This window comes from Gigantopelta aegis, chromosome 5 (assembly GCF_016097555.1).
Source record: "Gigantopelta aegis isolate Gae_Host chromosome 5, Gae_host_genome, whole genome shotgun sequence".
In the NCBI taxonomy this organism is placed as follows: domain Eukaryota; kingdom Metazoa; phylum Mollusca; class Gastropoda; order Neomphalida; family Peltospiridae; genus Gigantopelta; species Gigantopelta aegis.
This window is the reverse complement of record NC_054703.1, coordinates 13,397,938-13,418,449: the sequence shown is the minus strand read 5'-3', so window position 1 is coordinate 13,418,449 and position 20,512 is coordinate 13,397,938. Positions and strand designations below refer to the sequence as shown.

Genomic DNA, 20,512 nt, shown 5'->3' with positions numbered 1-20,512 from the left:
TTTCCCATTTCCTTATCTGCGAAGAGCGGGACGTAGCTTGATGCACGGTCGGTCTGGGGTCGATCCCCGTCGGTGGGCCTATTGGTCTATTTCTCGGTCCACCAAGTGCATCACGACTGGTATATCAAAAGTCGTTGTACGTGTTACCTGTCTGTGGGATGGTGCATATAAAAGATCCCTTGCTGCTAATCGAAGAGAGTAGCCCATGAAGTGGCGACAGCAGGTTTCCTCTACCTATATCTGTGTGGTCCTTAACCATATGTCCGACGCCATATAACCGTAAATAAAATGTGTTGAGTGTTTCGTTAAATGAAGCTTTTCCTTCTTTCATACCCGCGAGGGGCGGGATTTAGCTCAGTTGGTCGCAGGATCGAACCGCCTCGGCGGATCCATTCAACTGATTGTTGTTGTTTTTTTCTAGTTCCAACCAGTGTACCACAACTGTTCAAATGCCGTGGTATGTGGGTTTTTTTTGCAGTCTGTGGGAAAGTGCATATAAAATATCCCTTGCTGCATTAGGAAAATTGTAGCGGGTTCCCTCTGATGACTATAAGCCAGAATTACCAAATATTTGACATCCAATAGCCGATGATTAATAAATCAATGTACTCTACTGGTGTCGTTAAACAAAATCAAACTTTGTTTTAAGTTACCTGCGATTTTTTTGCGATATATATATAGATTTAGCAGGTGCATTTCTATAGCTCAGTGGGTTGAGTGCTTGCTTGCCTCGCAGGATGGATTCACCTCGGTGGATTCATTCACTGGTTACCGGCCTCGGTGGCGTCGTGGCAGGCCATCGGTCTACAGGCTGGTAGGTACTGGGTTCGGATCCCAGTCGAGGCATGGGATTTTTAATCCAGATACCGACTCCAAACCCTGTGTGAGTGTTCCGCAAGGCTCAATGGGTAGGTGTAAACCACTTGCACCGACCAGTGATCCATAACTGGTTCAACAAAGGCCATGGTTTGTGCTATCCTGCCTGTGGGAAGCGCAAATAAAAGATCCCTTGCTGCCTGTCGTAAAAAGAGTAGCCTATGTGGCGACAGCGGGTTTCTTCTAAACACAGTGTCAGAATGACCATATGTTTGACGTCCAATAGCCGATGATAAGATAAAAAATCAATGTGCTCTAGCGGCGTCGTTAAATAAAACAAACTTTACTTTTTTTTTCATTCAATAGTTAGGTTTTTTTCTCATTCCAACCAGTGCACGACAACTGGACAAAGGTCGTGGTATGTGCTATCCTGTCTGTAGCGGATTTCCTTTGACGACTACGTGTTTTTTAGGGGGGCGGGGGGGGGGTTGGTTTGTTGGATTTATTTTGTTTAACGACACCACTAAACAAAACTAACAAACAAACAAAGGCACATTCCTGAGTTTTCTGCAATTTTTAAGATGTTATGGACTAACAGAGACTGTTAACTATTGTAATTACATATCACATATATATTTTTCTGCATAAAATATTTGTGACTGTATATTAAACGTGTTTCTGGTCGTTCTAATATTTGTAATAGGTTAAATTTCATTTTACTTCTAAAAAATTATTTGTAGACAAAATCCAGTTTGGGCTTCTTACAAGTATTAAGACCAGAAACACATTGAATATACAGACACTGATATTCTAAACAAGAAAGTATGTAAGTAATCGTAGAAATATTTTATTAGTTGGAAACATTTTACAATGCAGCAAATTCAGGAATGTCCCTTTAAAACTAGTTAACAACGGAGACACAAAATTAACAATAAATAACACATGAGCGTATATGTACGTTTATTCTTGTTTAATTTTAACTGTTACTTTCATGAAACTGACACGGCAACGTATCAGCCATTCTGTCAAAATGCATCCAATAATTATAATGTTTTATTGTGATACGAAGGTACGGATCCAAAGGTTGTTGAAGGGGGTGGGGGCATGACAATTGGTTTTTAAACAGGCTTTTATTATTGTTTTTGACGTAGGCGAACAAAAGGTCCCCCTCTCCTCGACGCTTCCCCTGGATCCGATCCTGATAAGCATGTAAATATTATTGGCATGTGCTGCGATTGTCGTTCACTTCTTTAACGAAGTATTGGTATATTTACAAATATAGAGACACTCTCCAGGATTAGTAAATAGAGATAATACACGAGTGGCCATTAGATACTATTTATCTCACAACGAGTTGTTTTAAAATGTATCTAACGAGCGAAAGCGAGTTTGATCCATTTTTAAACAACGAGTTGTGAGATAAATGGTATCTAACGGACACGAATGTATTATTCTATTTCTTACATATCCTCAAAACCTAGGTTTTAAGCAAATTTTAACATCTTTATCGACTAAACGTTATTTACAGCCGTTGCATTTATAGCTAACCTACGCGTCACAGACACATGAATGTCCGGTTAACTGTACGTCACAGTATAATCTATTTCCAGCGTGTTGCTTTTCATTGGATTCATGGCACTGGTGACCTGGTCATCACCTAGGAGTAGCCAGTCGTATGTCTTGAAATTGTTAACACACATACGTGTGTAAACAACCCTGTGTTATGAAAAATAACACATGATGTTATCACCAACGGGGGTATAAGAAAGCCTTTTTAACGACGAAATGAACATATTAAAATAGAAAGAAAAAAAGAAAGTTTGGTTTATTTAACGACACCAATAGAGTACATTGATATTTTAATCACCAGCTATTGGATGTGCACCACGACTGATATATCAACAGCTGTGGTATGCACTATTCTGCCTGTGGGATGGTGCATATAAAAGATCCCTTGCTGCTAATGGAAAAAATGTAGTGGGATTCTTCACTATGACTGTGTCCTTTGACATACCAGTTGTGGAAGCACTGGCTGGTACGAGACACCGAACGTGCATCAAGCGAACACTTTACCACTCGGCTACGTTCCGCCCCTCCCCACAGACAGGAAAGCACATACCACAACCTTTGACCAGTTGTGTTGCACTGGTTGGAACGAGAAAAATACCTTGAATAGAGGCCAAGTCTCAGAGTTAAGAATTTTTTTTATAAAAAAATTAATTAATTAAATAAAAATAAATAAATAAATAAATAAATAAATAAAAGCTTATATTAGAGGATTTGCGGTACATCTTTCATATTATATACGTATCGTGACTCAGACAGCGACAATTCTCACAATATCCATCCCTATATACAACACACTCTTTTTCTGTTAGCATCCGTTTCTGAAGGACACTGGGATGTTTGTTCTCGACTCCCCACATTCCTTTCCTTTGATCGGTCAGTGCTAACATGCAGAGTTTTATAAAACACGTTCGTATGAAAACTGCATAGAGGTCAAGTCTCGTCATGACGGTTTAGGAGTATTGATTCCTAGCAACCAGTACGTGATCACCGTCCCTTTACCCTAAGAAAAAAAGACAATACAATAAAAAATATAAAAAATCACATATATATAGATATATAGATATATAGATATATATATATATATATATATATATATATACTCTTCAAAAGAAGAAACGCAAAACCACATTGTCGTAACATTTGGAGAATTGATTTAATTATTGAATGGTGAGTCCGATAATTACCAAATGTTGCAGGAGTGTTCACAATTCACTCTAGTCCATTGTGAGTAAGTGATAGGACACACCATCAAGGTCAAGGTCATCTGGAGTCAATACCGGGTGTGGCCTCTCCGCGTGTGTTGACAACTGCCTGGCACCGCCTGCCCATTGAAGCAACCAGAGTACGGATGACGTCCCGGGGGATGGTGGCCCACTCGGCCTGCGCAAGGCTGCTGCCAGCTCGGGCAGGGTCTGGGGCTGTGGGTGTCGCTGTCGGAGGCGTCGGTCCCAACTCGTCCATAGATTCTCAATTGGGTTCAAATCCGGTGATATCGATGGCCAAGGAAGGACATTAATGTTGTTGTTTCTGTAGGAAAGCCGTTGTGAGACGTGCTGTGTGAGGCCTGGCGTTGTCATGTTGGAACACTGCGTTGGCGTTGGCCATAACTGGAACGATGTGTGGCCGGAGGATCTGGTCAATGTAGCCCTGTGCATTCAGGTTGCCCTGCACGTGGACCAGGTCAGTTCTGCCAGTGTGTGAGATGGCTGCCCACACCATGACCTACCTACCCCCGCCGAATCTGTCCACTTCCTGCACGCAGTTTTGCCGCATAACGTTCACCACGACGCCTATACACGCGACATCTTCCATCATGACGTCGGAGCAGAAATCGGGACTCGTCACTGAACCACACCTGTCTCCATCGCAGTTGAGGCCATTGTCGATGAATCTGGCACCACTGCAGTCGGAGTCGACGGTGTTGTGGTGTTAAGATGACACCTCGAACTGGACGTCTGGCACGAATTCCTACCTCACGTAGGCGGTTCCGTACGGTCTGGTCGGATATCCTGCGCAAACCTGCGGTGTGGAGTATTGCTGCGGGCTGTGGAGGTGGCAGTAGTCAATCGTTCCCGAAAGGTGGCGTACCCCGGATGTAGCGGTCCTGCCCGGGGGTAGTGACCCGTGGTCGACCGGATCTAGGGAGGTCACGTGTTGATCCATGTTGCTGGTAACGGTCCCACAGTCTGGAGATGGTGCTTGGGGACACATGGAATGCCCTGGCAAACGGCCGTTCTGGATTCGCCTGCGTCTAGTCGGCCGATGGCATTGTTTCTTTTCTCTGCGGTTCACTGAGACGTGGCATGTCCTGGATTGTCACCTGTTGGCCAGATACAGAGGCCAGGCAAGCGAACACCCTGCACTTTTATACTGTCGGTGTTCATGTTGCACGTGCAGACAACGCACGTGCAGTGGTGACATGGTTTGCACGTGGCTGCGTTTTTGCGAATATTCACATTTTGGAACTTTATTGTACAGTAGCTGCGTTTTATCGAATTTACCGTGGGAATGTGTTTGGGACATGCAATGACCTTATATTCACAAAGCATGACAACCGGTAGGAAACATAAAATCGGAGTTATAACCCATTTGTACCCTTTTGCGTTTCTTTTTTTGAAGAGTATATATATATATAGATAGATAGATAGAGAGAGAGAGAGAGAGAGAGAGAGAGAGAGAGAGAGAGAGAGAGAGAGAGAGAGAGAAGGGGGGGGGGGGGTGTGGTAGAGGGAGAGAGACAGAGAGAGAAACAGAGAGAGAGACAGAAGAGAGAGAGAGAGAGAGAGAGAGAGAGAGAGAGAGAGAGAGAGAGAGAGAGAGAGAGAGAGACCGAAAAAGAGAGACAGAACAGAGGAAGAGACAGAGACAGAGAGAGACAGAACAGAGAGAGAGAGAGAGAGAGAGAGAGAGAGAGAGAGAGAGAGAGAGAGAGAGAGAGAGAGAGAGAGAGAGAGAGAGAGAGAGAGAGAGAGAGAGAGAGAGAGAGAGAGAGAGAGGGCTTATTCGATGAAATACGTCCAGGGCACAATTTATTTGACCCATTGCAACAGGCCTCTAAGAACTGAAAATGTTCGTGACCCATTTATCGGTACTCAGAAATAATCCAGGTAACCCATTTCCTGGTTGCGTAATCTGTTCTATTCATGTAAACAGTGCGCGAAAATAGATTACGCAAAATTAGACGCGCGAACAAAACGACCGTTCTCATAATTTTGAGAGGCATGTTGCAATATACATACAATATTGTTTTCATATACAAGATACTATTTTCCACATAGAAGATACTGTTTACCGTACAAAAGATACTGGGGGTTTTTTCTACAAAGAAGATATAATTTTTTCCATACTTAAGATACTATTTTCTAAACATAAGATACTATTTCTCATACAAAAGATACTTCATTTAATACATAAGATATGGGGGGGGGGGGGGCCTGGGGGGGGGGGGGGGGGGGGGGGGGGGGGGGGGGGGGGGGGGGGGGGGGGGGTTATTCACAAGGTACTGTTTTCATACATAAGATAAAACAAAATCTAAAAAAAAGATACTATTTTCCATACCGATTATACTATTTCAGATGCAATGCCCCACGATAATATACTGTTGTTATAGAGAAGATACAATTTTCCATGCATAAAATAATATTAGTTACGATACTATTTCCAAACATAAGATATTATTTCTCATACAGACGATACTTCTTTCAATAAATAAGATAGTTTGTTTTATTCATAAGATACTGTTTTCATACATAAGATAACTTTTTTCAGACATAAAATACTATTTTCCATACTGAAGATACAATTTTCCCACAATAATATACTATTTTCCATACTGAAGATACATATCTTCGACAATAATATACTATTTTCCATACTGAAGATACATATCTTCGACAATAACATACTATTTGTTCATACAAAATATATATTTCTTCCACAATAATTTACTATTTTTTTCATACAGAAAATTCTATTTTCATACAGAAGTTTCTAGTATACATAGAGAAGATATTTTCCTACAATAATATACTACAAATGTCTTACAGACGATACTGTTTTCCACAACAATATATTATTTTTCATACCGAGGATACTATTTTCCATACACAATATACCATTTCCCGTACAGAGGATACTAAATTGTTACGTACCTTCATTTCTACTGGTCCTCTAAGTTCCAGTTCGAAAGTTCCGAAGTCATCCAGAGCTTTCTTCGCTTCCTCACTCACGTGAATTCGCAGTGCTACAACACAAAGTAGTCCCTGACAATATCATAACCATATGATAGGTGTGGGTTATTTTACCCAAGAAAAATGTGTTATTGGGGGAACGTGCTGAAAAACAAATAGGTGGGGTAGGTCAGCTCTCTCTCTCTCTCTCTCTCTCTCTCTCTCTCTCTCTCTCTCTCTCTCTCTCTCTCTCTCTCTCTCTCTCTCTCTCTGTGTGTGTGTGTGTGTGTGTGTGTGTGTTTTGCGTGGGGTTTTTTATATTACTTTTTCTTTTTCTTTTTTTCATTGTTTTTGTTTGTTTGTTTGTTTTTGTTAAATTTGTATTATTTCAAAATAATATTACATTAAAAAATATATGGTTGTCTCTTGTTCCTGGTAGTGTTCCGGGAACACATTTTGTTTTACTAGTGTTCGGTTCGAATATTCGAATATTCGCTCACTAGTTTGCTATTTGAAATATTGGAATAGCATTTTTCAGTATTCGAATATATGAGGGTTTTTCAGGTCGTATGGGGAAAATGATATGAATAATGCGGTTTCTTTTAATTCTAAGATCAGTCTTGCCTGCTGCTTGCCACACATTCAGTTGGTAACAAAATATGTCTCAAGTTTCATAATATATTTTTCTTTTTATTGGTGGTGACGTCTGATGCGGGTTGATGCGGGTTCTATAAAAAACCAGTCTGCGATCAATTCATAAAACAGTTGGGGGGTTTTGTCGTATATTACAAACTTGATTTGGGAACCAATTTATACATTATCCAAAACAAAATACTACTTCCAAAACTATTTTTCTAGATTATCTCATCAAAATAGAATTGATACTGGGTAAGTAAATTGCGTACGATTTTAATCGTAGAGATTTTAAAATTTAATATTACCGCTTGAAAGAAATGATGCTATGGAAACAAAATACTAATAATACTGATAGTGGATATGAGTACACTTATTTAATAAATTTTAAAAATTAACATATTGAAAACATTAGAAGAAAAAATATATAAAACAAATTATAGAACAACACCACTAGACACGTTTATTTATTAATCATCAGTTATTGTATTTCAAACATGTGATAATTTTAATCTTAGTGAGGAAACCCGCTACATTTTTCCATTGGTAGCAAATAATCTTTTATATGCACCATCTCACAGACATGATAGCACATACCACGGCCATTGATATACCAGTCATGGTTTACTGGCTGGAACCAGAAATAGCCCAACGGGCCCACTCACGGGGATCGATCCCAAACAGATCGCGCAACCACTGTCTACGTCATGCCTCAGGCACCATTATTGAAAAAGAAACCCATTACTTTAATTATTATTGACTATAGATATCCTATGCTGCTGCGTGTTCTTGTGTGGTGTTTGTTAACTATGTATTTGCATTGTTATTTATATGATCAGTATATCTTTGCGTAAAATAAATCTACCCGAATTCATTCAGTCGGCAGTTCAACGCGTGTCTCGAAATCGTTTAACTATGAGTGCGGCCAGAATGTTACAATTTCCAGGGGAGAAACCCATCCGAATAACAAACGAAATACAAAAACACACATAAGTTTGGTAAAAGTTATACCACTTACAAGACCCTGTCCTAATTACAATGAATCAGTTGTTCCATAATTTAGGGGGAGGGGATCGTCCCTCTAGTGCTGAAGCAAAACCTCAAATGCGGGCAAAATTATACAGATATTCGGGCAAAATATGTTAACCTGATACCTTTTTAGCATGTCCATCATTGTACTCTTAAAATTGGCCGTAATACATGCAAAAAATGCGAAGTGATTCGTTTACAACACCACATGGCTATTTGGTAGTAATGTTAATATGAATAAATGTTGTTAACCAGATTCGGGCATTTAAAGTTTAATTCGGGCAAAAGCCAGCCTGACCCCTCCCCCCTTACAAAAATGGGAGCCCGTATGCCTAAACTTACTTATTACATAATGTTTTGATTGTTTTAAAAAAAAAGAGTAAAGTTTGTTTTATTTAATGACTACACTATATCACGTTGATTTTTTTATCTTATCATCGGCTATTAGACGTCAAAAATATGATCATTCTGACACTTTTTTTTTTTAGAGGATACCCGCTGTCGCCGCATAGGCTACTCTTTTACAACAGGCAGCAAGCGATATTTTATTTGCGCTTCCCACAGACACGACAGCACAAACCATGCCTTTGTTGAACCAGTTATGGATCACTGGTCGGTGCAAGTGGTTTACACCTACCCATTGAACCCTGTGGAGCACTCGTTCAGGGTTTGGAGTCGGTATCTGGATTAAAAATCCCATGCTTCGACTGGGATCCGAACCCAGTACCTACCAGCCTATAGACCGATGGCCTAACCACGACGCCACCGAGGCCGGTCTTGATTGTTTTACGTCTCCACAAAAATACTACACCTAGAATGAACAAATAGAGTGAACTCACGAAGTCCGTTTGACTCCATCCTCGACGTCGTGTTGACGGTGTCTCCAAACAGACAATATCGAGGCATCTTCAACCCAACCACACCGGCACAGACGGATCCTGTAACAAAATAGTTTAAGATAAAATGTAGAAAACGTTTTTACACAAATACAACACAAACAAAACAAAACAAAACAAAACAAAACAAAACAAAACCACATAATGACCCTGCAGCAAACTATTTTTTAAATAAAAAATGTACAAAACGTCTACTTATTTAAACACAAAAAACAGCAACAAAACAAACTTCAAAAACCAAACAAGAAAAAAAGACGGACTGTGCAACAACATGTTTTAAAATAAAAGCAAAAAACAAAACAAAACAATAATTAACAAACAAAAAACTGACAAAAAAACCCAAACACTGACCATGCAACACAATATTTATAAAATAACATTGTAGAAAAACAAAACACAAAACAAGCCAAAATGACCCTGCTAGAATTTGTTTTAAAACACAATAGAAGAAAACATCTTCTTGTTAAAGAAACACAAACGAACAAATAAAACAAAAGAGAAATATAACGAACTAAAAACAACAACAACAGCAAAAAACACACACAAAGCTGACTGCAAAAAAAAATAAGTTGCTTAAAAATGTAGAGAACGTCTACTTATTTAGAAATTAAAACACAACATAAAAACTAAACTAAACAACCCACAAACAAATAAAGCAGACATTTGTGTTTTAATTAACATGTAGAAAATGTCTATTTAAAAAAAACAAAAACAAGTAAAAACAAAACAAAAACAAAAAAGAGAAGAAAGAGAGACTTGTCCTAAAACAAAATACTTTTAAAAACGTCTACTTAATACATTCAATAACAAACCAAAAACAATACCAAGAACCAGAACCAAAACACAATAGAACGGAGAATCAGAACAAAAAATAAACAAAATCAAAAGACTGACACTGTAATAAAATTATCTCTAAAATAAAAATGTAGAAAACATCTACTTATTTAAAGACTAAGATCAAGAGTCAAAACAGAACAACACAACAGAGCAGAACAGAACATAAAACAAGAACCAGAACAGAACAGAACAGAACAGAAAACAAGAACCAGAACAGAACCGAACAGAACAGAACAGAACAGACCAGAAAAAAAGAACCAGATCAGAACAGAACAGAAAACAAGAACCAGAACAGAACATAAGAGATCAAAACAGAAGAGAACAGATCAGAAAAAAAGAACCAAAAATGTTATCTTATGTATGAAAACAGTATGTATTAGGACAGATCAGGAGAGATCAGAAAAAAAACCTCAGATCAGAACAGAACAGAAACAGAAAAAAAAACAGATAAGAACAAGCAGAACAGAACAGAACAGAACAGATCAGATCAAAAAAAGAACCAGATACAGAACAGAACAGAAAACAAGAACCAGAACAGAACAGAACAGAAAAATAAGAATCAGAACAGATCAGATCAAAAAAAAGAACCAGATCAGAACAGAACAGATCAGAACAGAACAGAACAATCAGAACAGAAAACAGAACCAGAACAGAACAGATCAAAAGAGAAAACAAGAAAAAAGAACCAGAACAGAAAAAAAACAGATCAGAACAGAACAGAAAATAAGAACCAGAACAGAACAGAACAGATCAGAAAAAAAAGAACCAGATCAGAAAACAGAACAGAAAACAACAGAAGAGATCAGAAAAAAAAAAAACCAGAACAGAACAACAGAAAAAAGAACCAGATCAGAACAGAACAGAAAACAAGAACCAGAACAGAACAGATCAGAATAGAACAGAAAACAAGAACCAGAACAGAACAAAACAGAACAGAAAAAAGAACCAGAACAGAACAAAACAGATCAGAACAGAACAGAAAATAAGAATCAGAACAGAACAGATCGGAGCAGAACAGATCAGAAAAAAAGAACCAGATCAGAACAGAACAGAAAACAAGAATCAGAACCAGAACAGAACAGAACAGAAAAAAACCCCAGATCAGAACAGAACAGAAAAAAAAAACCAGATCAGAAGAGAACAGATCAGAAAAAAAGAACCAGATCAGAACAGAACAGAAAACAAGAACCAGAACAGAACAGAACAGATCAGAAAAAAGAACCATATCAGAACAGAACAGATCAGAACAGAACCAGAACCAACAGAACAAAGAACAGAACAGAAAATAAGAACCAGAACAGAACAGAACAAACAGAACAGAAAAAAGAACCAGAACAGAACAAAACAGATCAGAACAGAACAGAAAATAAGAATCAGAACAGAACAGATCGGAGCAGAACAGATCAGAAAAAAAGAACCAGATCAGAACAGAACAGAAAACAAGAATCAGAACCAGAACAGAACAGAACAGATCAGAAAAAAAACCCCAGATCAGAACAGAACAGAAAACAAGAACCAGAACAGAACAGAACAAATCAGAACAGATCAGAAAAAAAGAACCAGATCAGAACAGAACAGAAAACAAGAACCAGAACAGAACAGAACAGATCAGAAAAAAGAACCATATCAGAACAGAACAGATCAGAACAGAACAGAACAGAAAAAAGAACCAGAACAGAACAAAACAGATCAGAACAGAACAGAAAATAAGAACCAGAACAGAACAGAACAGAACAGAACAGATCAGAAAAAAGAACCAGATCAGAACAGAACACAAAACAAGAACCAGAGCAGAACAGAACAGAACAGATCAGAATAGAACAGAAAACAAGAACCAGAACAGAACAGAACAGAACAGATCAGAACAGAACAGAACAGAAAATAAGAATCAGAACAGATCAGATCGAAATAGAACAGATCAGAAGAGAAACCAAAACCGCAACAAAATATTCTTTGAAGTAAAATGTAAAAAACATCCACTTATTAAAAAAAAAAAAAACCCACACAAAAAGAAACACAAATACAAGAATAGACCTAGAATACAACAGAACATAAGAATAAGAATAAGAATAAGAACAAGAACAAGAGCAAGAACAAAACAGAACTAAATTAAATCAAAACAAAATATAAACCAAAACAACAGACTGACATTGCAACAAAATTTTCTTAAAGAAAGAAAGAAAGAAAAAGAACAGAACCAAGCCAAAACCAAACAACAACAACAAAAAACAAAATAAAACAAAATAAAATAAAATGTCTACTTATTTAAACAATAAAACAAAATCAAATCATGAAAACGTTAACTTATTTAAAATAAAAATAATAATAATAAAAAGCCCTAAACAAACCATGAACAACAAAACAGAATTAAAACATAAACCAAAACTAAACTAAACAACAAAAAAAACCCACGAAAGAAAACGAACATGCAACAAAAAAGATCTTAAAATAAAATAAATGTAAACAACGTCTACTTAAAAAAAAAAAAGGAAAAGCAATAATAATAATAATAAATAAGTAATAATAATAAATAATAATAATAATAATAATAATAATAATAATAATTAATAATGATGAAACAACCACAATCACTCCCCTAAAACAAAATATTCTTTAAAATAAAAATGTAGTAAATGTCTACTTATTTAAAAACCACGAACAAGAAAAAGATTGGAAGAGAACTAAAACATAAATCAAAACCAAATTAAGTCATACAAAAAAACCGAAACGAAACAAAACGTGCAACAAAGTATTTCTTAAAATAAAATGGAGAAAACGTCTACTTATTGAAAAAAACAACCGAAAATAATGATTTTTAAAAATCACAAAAACAGCCAGACTCGCAATGAAAGAATATATTTAAAAAAAAAAGAACAGAACAACAAAGAAAACCCCAAAGCAACCCATCCAAATTAAAGGTATAAAATGTCCACTTATTTAAAAACAAAACAAAAATAAAAATAAAAAAAGTACTCAAAAAGCAAAACATATCAGATTAATCGGTAGCATATCAATATTTTTGTATGTTCAGTTAATGACTGACAAACCAAAACATATCAGATTAATCGGTAGCATATCAATATTTTTGTATGTTCAGTTAATGACTGACAAACCAAAACATAGATTAATCGGTAGCATATCAATATTTTTGTATGTTCAGTTAATGACTGACAAACCAAAACATATCAGATTAATCGGTAGCATATCAATATTTTTGTATGTTCAGTTAATGACTGACAAACCAAAACATATCAGATTAATCGGTAGCATATCAATATTTTTGTATGTTCAGTTAATGACTGACAAACCAAAACATATCAGATTAATCGGTAGCATATCAATATTTTTGTATGTTCAGTTAATGACTGACAAACCAAAAGAACAAACGTTTTTCGGAATAGTCTGCTGTAGGTGTCTTTATATTTAGCGTCATTTAATAGCGTCTTATAGAACCGCTAAATTCGCTAAAATGTTATGCTCGACAACATTTTCTGATTTACAACAGAAAAACACATATACATAAAGATATAAAGATACCATATCCACACACACACACACAGAGACACACACACATATACGCTCACAGTCGCGCGTACACATACACACAAAAAAACCCCACGCACTCACAGTATGTTGTGAAATACCTGTGTGTATACCGATCCTCAGTTTGAGCTTGACGTCAGGCCTGTGACGTATTTTGAAAGACAGCACAGCGTTAAGTAACGACAACGACATCCGGGCGATCTCGCGCACGTGCAGGTTACCGTTCCTGACCGGCAGACCGGAAACCACCATGTACGCATCTCCGATTGTCTCCACCTGCACCAACAAATGTCAAGGTTAGTTAGCATCTCTAACAGTGGGAGACACGAGGATTGAGATGTACAGCCTGTTCCGCGAAGTTGATCTTAGCGCTGTGATAAACGTAAGTGTATAAGGGAGTTATACACCTAAGATGATCGTAGCGCTAAAATCACTTCGTGGAACGGAGACAAGAACTGGGATGTGGAGGTGGACTGCGAAATAAGTTAAAATACAGGAGGACCTGCCAGATGGGGGCGAAGTTAGGTGGATTTCAAAGATAGAAAGGCAGTGGGATTAGAAAAACAAAAAGAAGAAAATATCGCGGTTAAGGTGTTACACGTTCCTCAAGAACCAAATCTGTTGAAGACAGTACGTTCTACGTGTATATATATATATATATATATATATATATATATATATATATATATATATGTTACAGTCAATGTCTATAATCAGTCAATATGTATATTGACTGAGATTTTCAGTCAATATGTATATTGACTGATTCACTCAGGCAATGCACATATTGACTGAAAATTTCAGTCAATATACATATTGACTGAAAAATTAGCCTGATTTATAGACAGATTGACTGACTGCTTAATTAAAGAAAACGAGAGTCGTGTTAAGGTTTACTTAGTATTTTATTATATATGTTACAGTCAATGTCTATAATCAGTCAATATGTATATAGACAGATTGACTGACAGCTTAATTAAAGAAAACGAGAGTCGTGTTGAGGTTTGCTTAGTATTTTATTATATATGTTACAGTCAATGTCTATAATCAGTCAATATGTATATAGACAGATTGACTGACTGCTTAATTAAAGAAAACGAGAGTCGTGTTGAGGTTTACTTAGTATTTTATTGACGGGTGGCATATGCTGCAATAAGGTCATCTTCAGAGACCATTTTTTCGAGAATTTCTGTTGGAAGGGTATTGGAACGCAATCCAACTTTGACTTCAGTTCCAAACAAGGCTTTGTATGGTGATTGTTTGATTCCAAAATGGTAGCTGCTGTTCTTTTGGAATTGTACAAAACGAAGTCCCATTGGCCAGTCTGTTGAGTTATTGTCCCCTAACCATGCAGTGAGCATGTCCTTCACGTCACAGTTTAATCGTTCCACAGAGCCTTGACTTTGAGGATGTCTGGGCTTACCATGAACCATCAGAAGGTCAGGCCATAGAAGCTTCAGCTCCGTGATAACGGATGCAGTAAATTCACTGCCATTATCACTCAGATTGACAGAGCCATGCTACATTAATGCTGTCCACTTTCTTTTATAGATCACTGACAACAATGTTTTGACATGCAACTCTCTGGTTTCTTATCTGTTTCCTTGTTTTGATCATGGGACTGTTTATGGTAGGTCCCTCCGGCCTTTTGTTTGACTATCTAGATCTTCTAGGATTATGTGATTAAGAAGGAATCAAACTGTGGCTCCCAATCTGTTGTGTAAACATATGTAAACCTTTGTTAACATCCGAAGGCATCAAACTGTGGTTTCCAATCTATTGTGAAAACATATGTAAATAGTCTCTACATATCAACTAATAAACTGTCTCTAATCTGTTAGGATTATGTGATTAAGAAGGCATCAGTAGATGAACTCAATAGATTAAATTAGTGAGTATAATTCATTTCAGTCAATCTGTCTATAAATCAGGCTAATTTTTCAGTCAATATGTATATTGACTGAAATTTTCAGTCAATATGTACATTGCCTGAGTAAATCATTCAATATACATATTGACTGAAAATTATACATATTGACTGATTATAGACATTGACTGCAACATATATATATATATATATATATATATATATATATATATATATATATATTTTGTTTTTGTTTTTTTGTTTTTTTTACAACGCACTCAACACATATTATTTACGATTATATGGCGTCGGACATATGGTTAAGCACAACAAAGTTATTGAGTGACGAAACCCGCTGTCGACACTTCATGGGCTACTCTTTTCAATTAGCAGCAATGAATATTTTATATGCACCATCCCACAGACAGGATAGTACATACCACGGCCGTTGTTACACCAGTTGTGTACCACAGGCTGGGTCGAGAAATGGACAATTACAATGAAATACATACCTTATATACATCAAAGTTCTCTATGATGGAATCAAATGTCGTATATAAGTCATTTAGGAGATCTATCACCTGAAAGAGAGAGACGAATAAACATTTTGGAAAGATATTTAAATAAACTTAAGAACACATTTTGTCATGCATTTAACACGTGTAGTCTGAAACAGAAAACCACTATATTCCTAGTCATTCTGTTAATTACAGATTCGACAGTGTTCAGCAGAAATAAATGGCAGATTCAAGGAAGCGCCAAAGGAAACTCGCCTCATAAAACAAATAAATTGCTCCCTTTTTGAAACCATTTGTTTACAGTTTCCTTCTCTTTTTTGTTTAATGTCGCATTTTTAATTTGATTGAAATGCTCTTTCAGGAGTTGGTTCGTGTGTCCTTTTGTCCTTGATTGCCATCCTAAAATATCTCTTGAGTGTGCCCGTTGGAATTTAGCTATTTTACTTTTAATACCTGTTCCACCAGCCTCGGTGGTGTCGTAGTTAAGCCATCGGACATAAGGCTGGAAGGTACAGGGTTCGCAGCCCGGTACCAGCTCCCACCCAGAGCACATTTTAACGACCTACAGTGGGTACGTGTAAGATCATTACACCTTCTTCTCTCTCACTAACCAACTAACAACTAACCTACTGTCCAGGACACACAGCCCAGATAGCTGAGGTGTGTGCCCAGGACAGCGTGTTTGAATCTTAATTGGATATAAGCACGAAAATATTTAGAAATGAATGAATAATAATACTTGTCTCATACCCGTTTTCTTTACATACGTTTACAATCGATCTCAAACGCCAGAATACTAAAATGTTCATACACGGTTCTCCATTTATAAACAGGTTTTTTTTTCATGTTTTACTTTTACGTTTTGCTTGGTGTGTATGAACAATACAATAAGCACATTTTCTAAGTTTGTCGTGTGTGCACACACTCATCCCCCACCACTAAAATCCGCCATTATTCTCTGAGCCACACATATTAAGGTGGGGCCACACATATTAATGAGGGACCACACATATTAAATTTGGGCCACACATATTACGGTGGGGCCACACATATTAAGGTGGGGCCATACATAATATTAAGGTGGTCCACTCATAATATTAATGTGGGGCCACACCTAATATTAAGATGGGGCCACACTGATTAAGGTGGGGCCACACTGATTAAGGTGGGGCCACACATAATATTAAGTTTATGCCACACATATTAAGGTGGGACCACGCATATTAAGGTGGGACCACGCATATTAAGGTGGGATTGGCTCCCACACTGTAGATATGAGTCGTGTTATGGGGCAAAAAGCAAGTATAAAAAGTGATGGCAATTATGCCCCTCCCCTCTCGCCGGCTATGTCAGTAGAAAGCCATGGCTTCATGTCCGTTTCCCACCCCACCCACCCCGGATATCCAGTGGGAACCACGCCTGCTGGTGCTGTCTGTCTCACCTGCATAGGTGTGCTCGCCGCCGATAGAGCTGTGAACCCACAGATGTCGCTGAAGTAGATGGTGACGTTTTCGTATGCCTCCGCCCTCACAGCTTCTCCACGAATCAGCTGCAAGGCCACCGTCCTTGGGGAAATAAAAATTACTTCGTGAATATGCATTAGTAACAGAAGCTTAACTAGCGAAAGTATGGGTGAGGCAGACGTCGCTGACGTGCATGATGACGTGTTCGTACGCCTCCGCCCTCACAGCTTTTCCACGAATCAGCTGCAAGGCTACTGTCCTTAGAGAAATAAAAATTACTTCATGAATATGCATTAGTAATAAAACATTCACTAGCTGTACGTGTAGTAGGGTTGGGGTAGATGTCGCTGACATAGATCGTAACGTTTTTGTTTGCCTCTGCCCTCGCCAATTCTCCACGAATCCGCGGCAAGGTTACCGTCCTTGAATAAAAATTACTTCATGAATATGCATTAGTAACAGAATAGTTACCAGCGGTAGTAGGCCCGTGTGTGAGTTTGGTTAGTAGACTTTTATTTCGTTTAGAAGTGCCATCTTTACGACGTTATCATCTTTGTCATTTACAAACTTTGCGTTGGTTCCAGACTGTTTTGTTTGGCGCAAAGGAACTTTTTCTCCCGCGAAATATATATATATATATATATATATATATATATATATATATATGTGTGTGTGTGTGTGTGTGTGTGTGTATGTATGTGTGTATGTGTGTAGGTGTATGTGTATGTATGTATGTATATATATATATATATATATATATATATATATATATATATATATATATATATATATATATATATAAGCTGTTATTGTGTAATATTAAATGCTAGGGTGAATATTCGCACTCTGTTGAGTCGCGGTATCTATTAAGTCGCGCAATTTGGAATTTGCTCTTTTTTTAAAGTAGGCCTAATACGCAACCTCCATTTGTTTACGTTCCCAGTCAGTCTCACAGTTAGAAGTGTAGACAGTCACGTAGCCTAGAAATGTTAGTATATCCAACGTTGTTTTACATTTTACAATACCATGGCATTTGATATACCAGTCGGGGAGCATTGGCTGGAGCGAACACGCAGCGGGTGACCGCTTTACCACTAGACTACTTCCCGCCCCACAGACATGTAAGATGCGACAGTATAAAGCCATTCTTTAAACTATTGTTCATAAACAAAATACAAAAAACCAGTTGGTCTCTGGTCAGATCAAAAAGTTTGTTTTGTTTAACGACACCACTAAAGCACATTGATTTATTAATCATCGGCTATTGGATGTCAAATATTTGGTAATTTTGACATATAGTCTTAGAGAGGAAACCCGCTACATGTTTCTATTAGTAGCAAGGGATCTTTTATATGCACCATCCCATAGACAGGATAGCACATACCACGACCTTTGATACACCAGTCATGGTCCACTGGCTAGGACGAGAAATAGTCTAATGGGCCAACCGACGGGGATCGATCCCAAACCGTAGGTACATCAAGCGAGCGCTTTACCACTGGGCTCTGTTCCGCCACTTGGTCAGACCAAAGTTCCAGAATTGATGCGGCGATGCGGCTTTTTTTTCTTTCTTTTTTTTTCAATTTTGTTTATTATTTTAAAGCATAGATTGCACAGAAAAGGTGGGTATATTTGATACCGAAAACAGGGATATATTTAAACTGAAATCAGAATGCACGTCCTAGTTCATGCGCGATGGCATTTTGGCACCAAATGCGGGTTTTACGTCATACCATGAAAAGCCTGGCGAAAACCATCGTCATACCGCGGAAAAAAACAAACATTTTTACGCGCGAGGGTCAAAATTGACGAACGCGCTGACCAGAGACCATACATTTATTTTGTTTGACCTTACCTCGGCAACATATTGTAGAGTAGATGTTCTGCCTTTTTCTTCTCTTCTAGATAGTCTGCGGTTCTCTCCTCTACCAGCGCCTCCAAATTGTTAGCGTATTGCTCCATACGTGATAGTAAGTTGTCTAGTATATTGCCTTTGTCTCCATCCCTAGAAAATAAAATGTCACTTTTTGGTAGAAGAAGTTTGTTTTGTTTAATGACACCACTAGAACACATTGATTTATTAATCATCGGCTATTGGATATCAAACATTTGGTAATTTTGACTGATGGTTTTAGAGAGGAAACCAGCTACATTTTTTTTTTCTTTAGTAGCAAGGGATCTTTTATATGCACCATCCCACAGACATGATAACATGTCACTGCCTTTGATATACCAGTAGTGGGGCATTGGCTGGAACGAGAAATAGCCCAATGGGCCCACCGACTGTGCATCACGCGAGCGCTTTACCACTGGTCTACGTCAAGCTGTCGTTAAACGAAAGAAACAAAATTCTCTCTACATGCGAGGAGCGGGACGTAGCCCAGTGGTAAAGCGCACGCCCATAGGCGTACGACCCGGGGGGGGGGGGGGGGGCAATTGCCCCCTCCCCCAAATTCGGGCAAAACAGTGGGGGAAATTCGGGCAGTTTTTATCTGGGTAAAATTTCGGGCAAATCAACCCCTCCAGCCCCCCTAAATCAAAGAGTCCCCATACGCCCATGCGCACGCCTGATGCGCGGTTGGTCAAGAATCGATCCCCGTCGGTGGGCCCGTTGAGCTATTTCTCGTTCCAGCCAGTGCACCGAGACTGGTATATCAAAGGCCGTGGTATGTGCTATTCTGTCTATGGGATGGTGCATATAAAATATCCCTTGCTACTACTAAAAAAAATGTAGCGGGTTTCCACTCTATGACTGTGTCAAAATGATCATATGTTTGACATGCAATAGCCGATGATTAATAAATCAATGTACTCTAGTGGTGTCGTTAAACAAAAGACACCTCTATACATGCGTGTTTGTGCGTCTCTTACCACTGGGCTACGTCCCGTCCCTCTTTTTGGTAGAATGTTTCTATTTTACATAATTAAATGGTACAATTAACAAAACTAATTAAGTATCAGTAAATAGTGTGTTAATTATTTGCTGGTTTCATGTTATTTTAGCAGGTTTTGAACACACCTGAGATCTAAACATTGTATTTCGTGCATTTATAAAAACTATGGAAAGGCGCATTCGGTTAAAATTCGTTACACGTTGGTCCGTAACAACATTTGTCATTGTGTTTGCTCTAAATGGTTTAATTATTAAGTTCCAGAACATGTAACGGAAGAA

The 20,512-nt window shown here is 38.0% G+C and overlaps 1 protein-coding gene across 1 annotated transcript in view; it reads right to left on the bottom strand.

The window, feature by feature from the left end:
• Positions 1 to 2,274: 2,274 nt before the first annotated feature.
• LOC121373655 (atrial natriuretic peptide receptor 1-like) overlaps positions 2,275 to 20,512 on the bottom strand; it is a 72,021-nt gene continuing 53,783 nt past the window's right edge. Inside the window, exons 17-23 of the mRNA XM_041500367.1 lie at positions 19,196 to 19,345; positions 17,319 to 17,442; positions 15,872 to 15,940; positions 13,594 to 13,768; positions 9,056 to 9,154; positions 6,537 to 6,628; positions 2,275 to 3,385 (exon numbers count right to left, since the gene is read on the bottom strand). Of these exons, the coding sequence (XP_041356301.1) occupies positions 3,326 to 3,385; positions 6,537 to 6,628; positions 9,056 to 9,154; positions 13,594 to 13,768; positions 15,872 to 15,940; positions 17,319 to 17,442; positions 19,196 to 19,345 (769 nt within the window). The 3' untranslated portion in view covers positions 2,275 to 3,325. The remainder of the gene's footprint in view (positions 3,386 to 6,536; positions 6,629 to 9,055; positions 9,155 to 13,593; positions 13,769 to 15,871; positions 15,941 to 17,318; positions 17,443 to 19,195; positions 19,346 to 20,512) is intronic.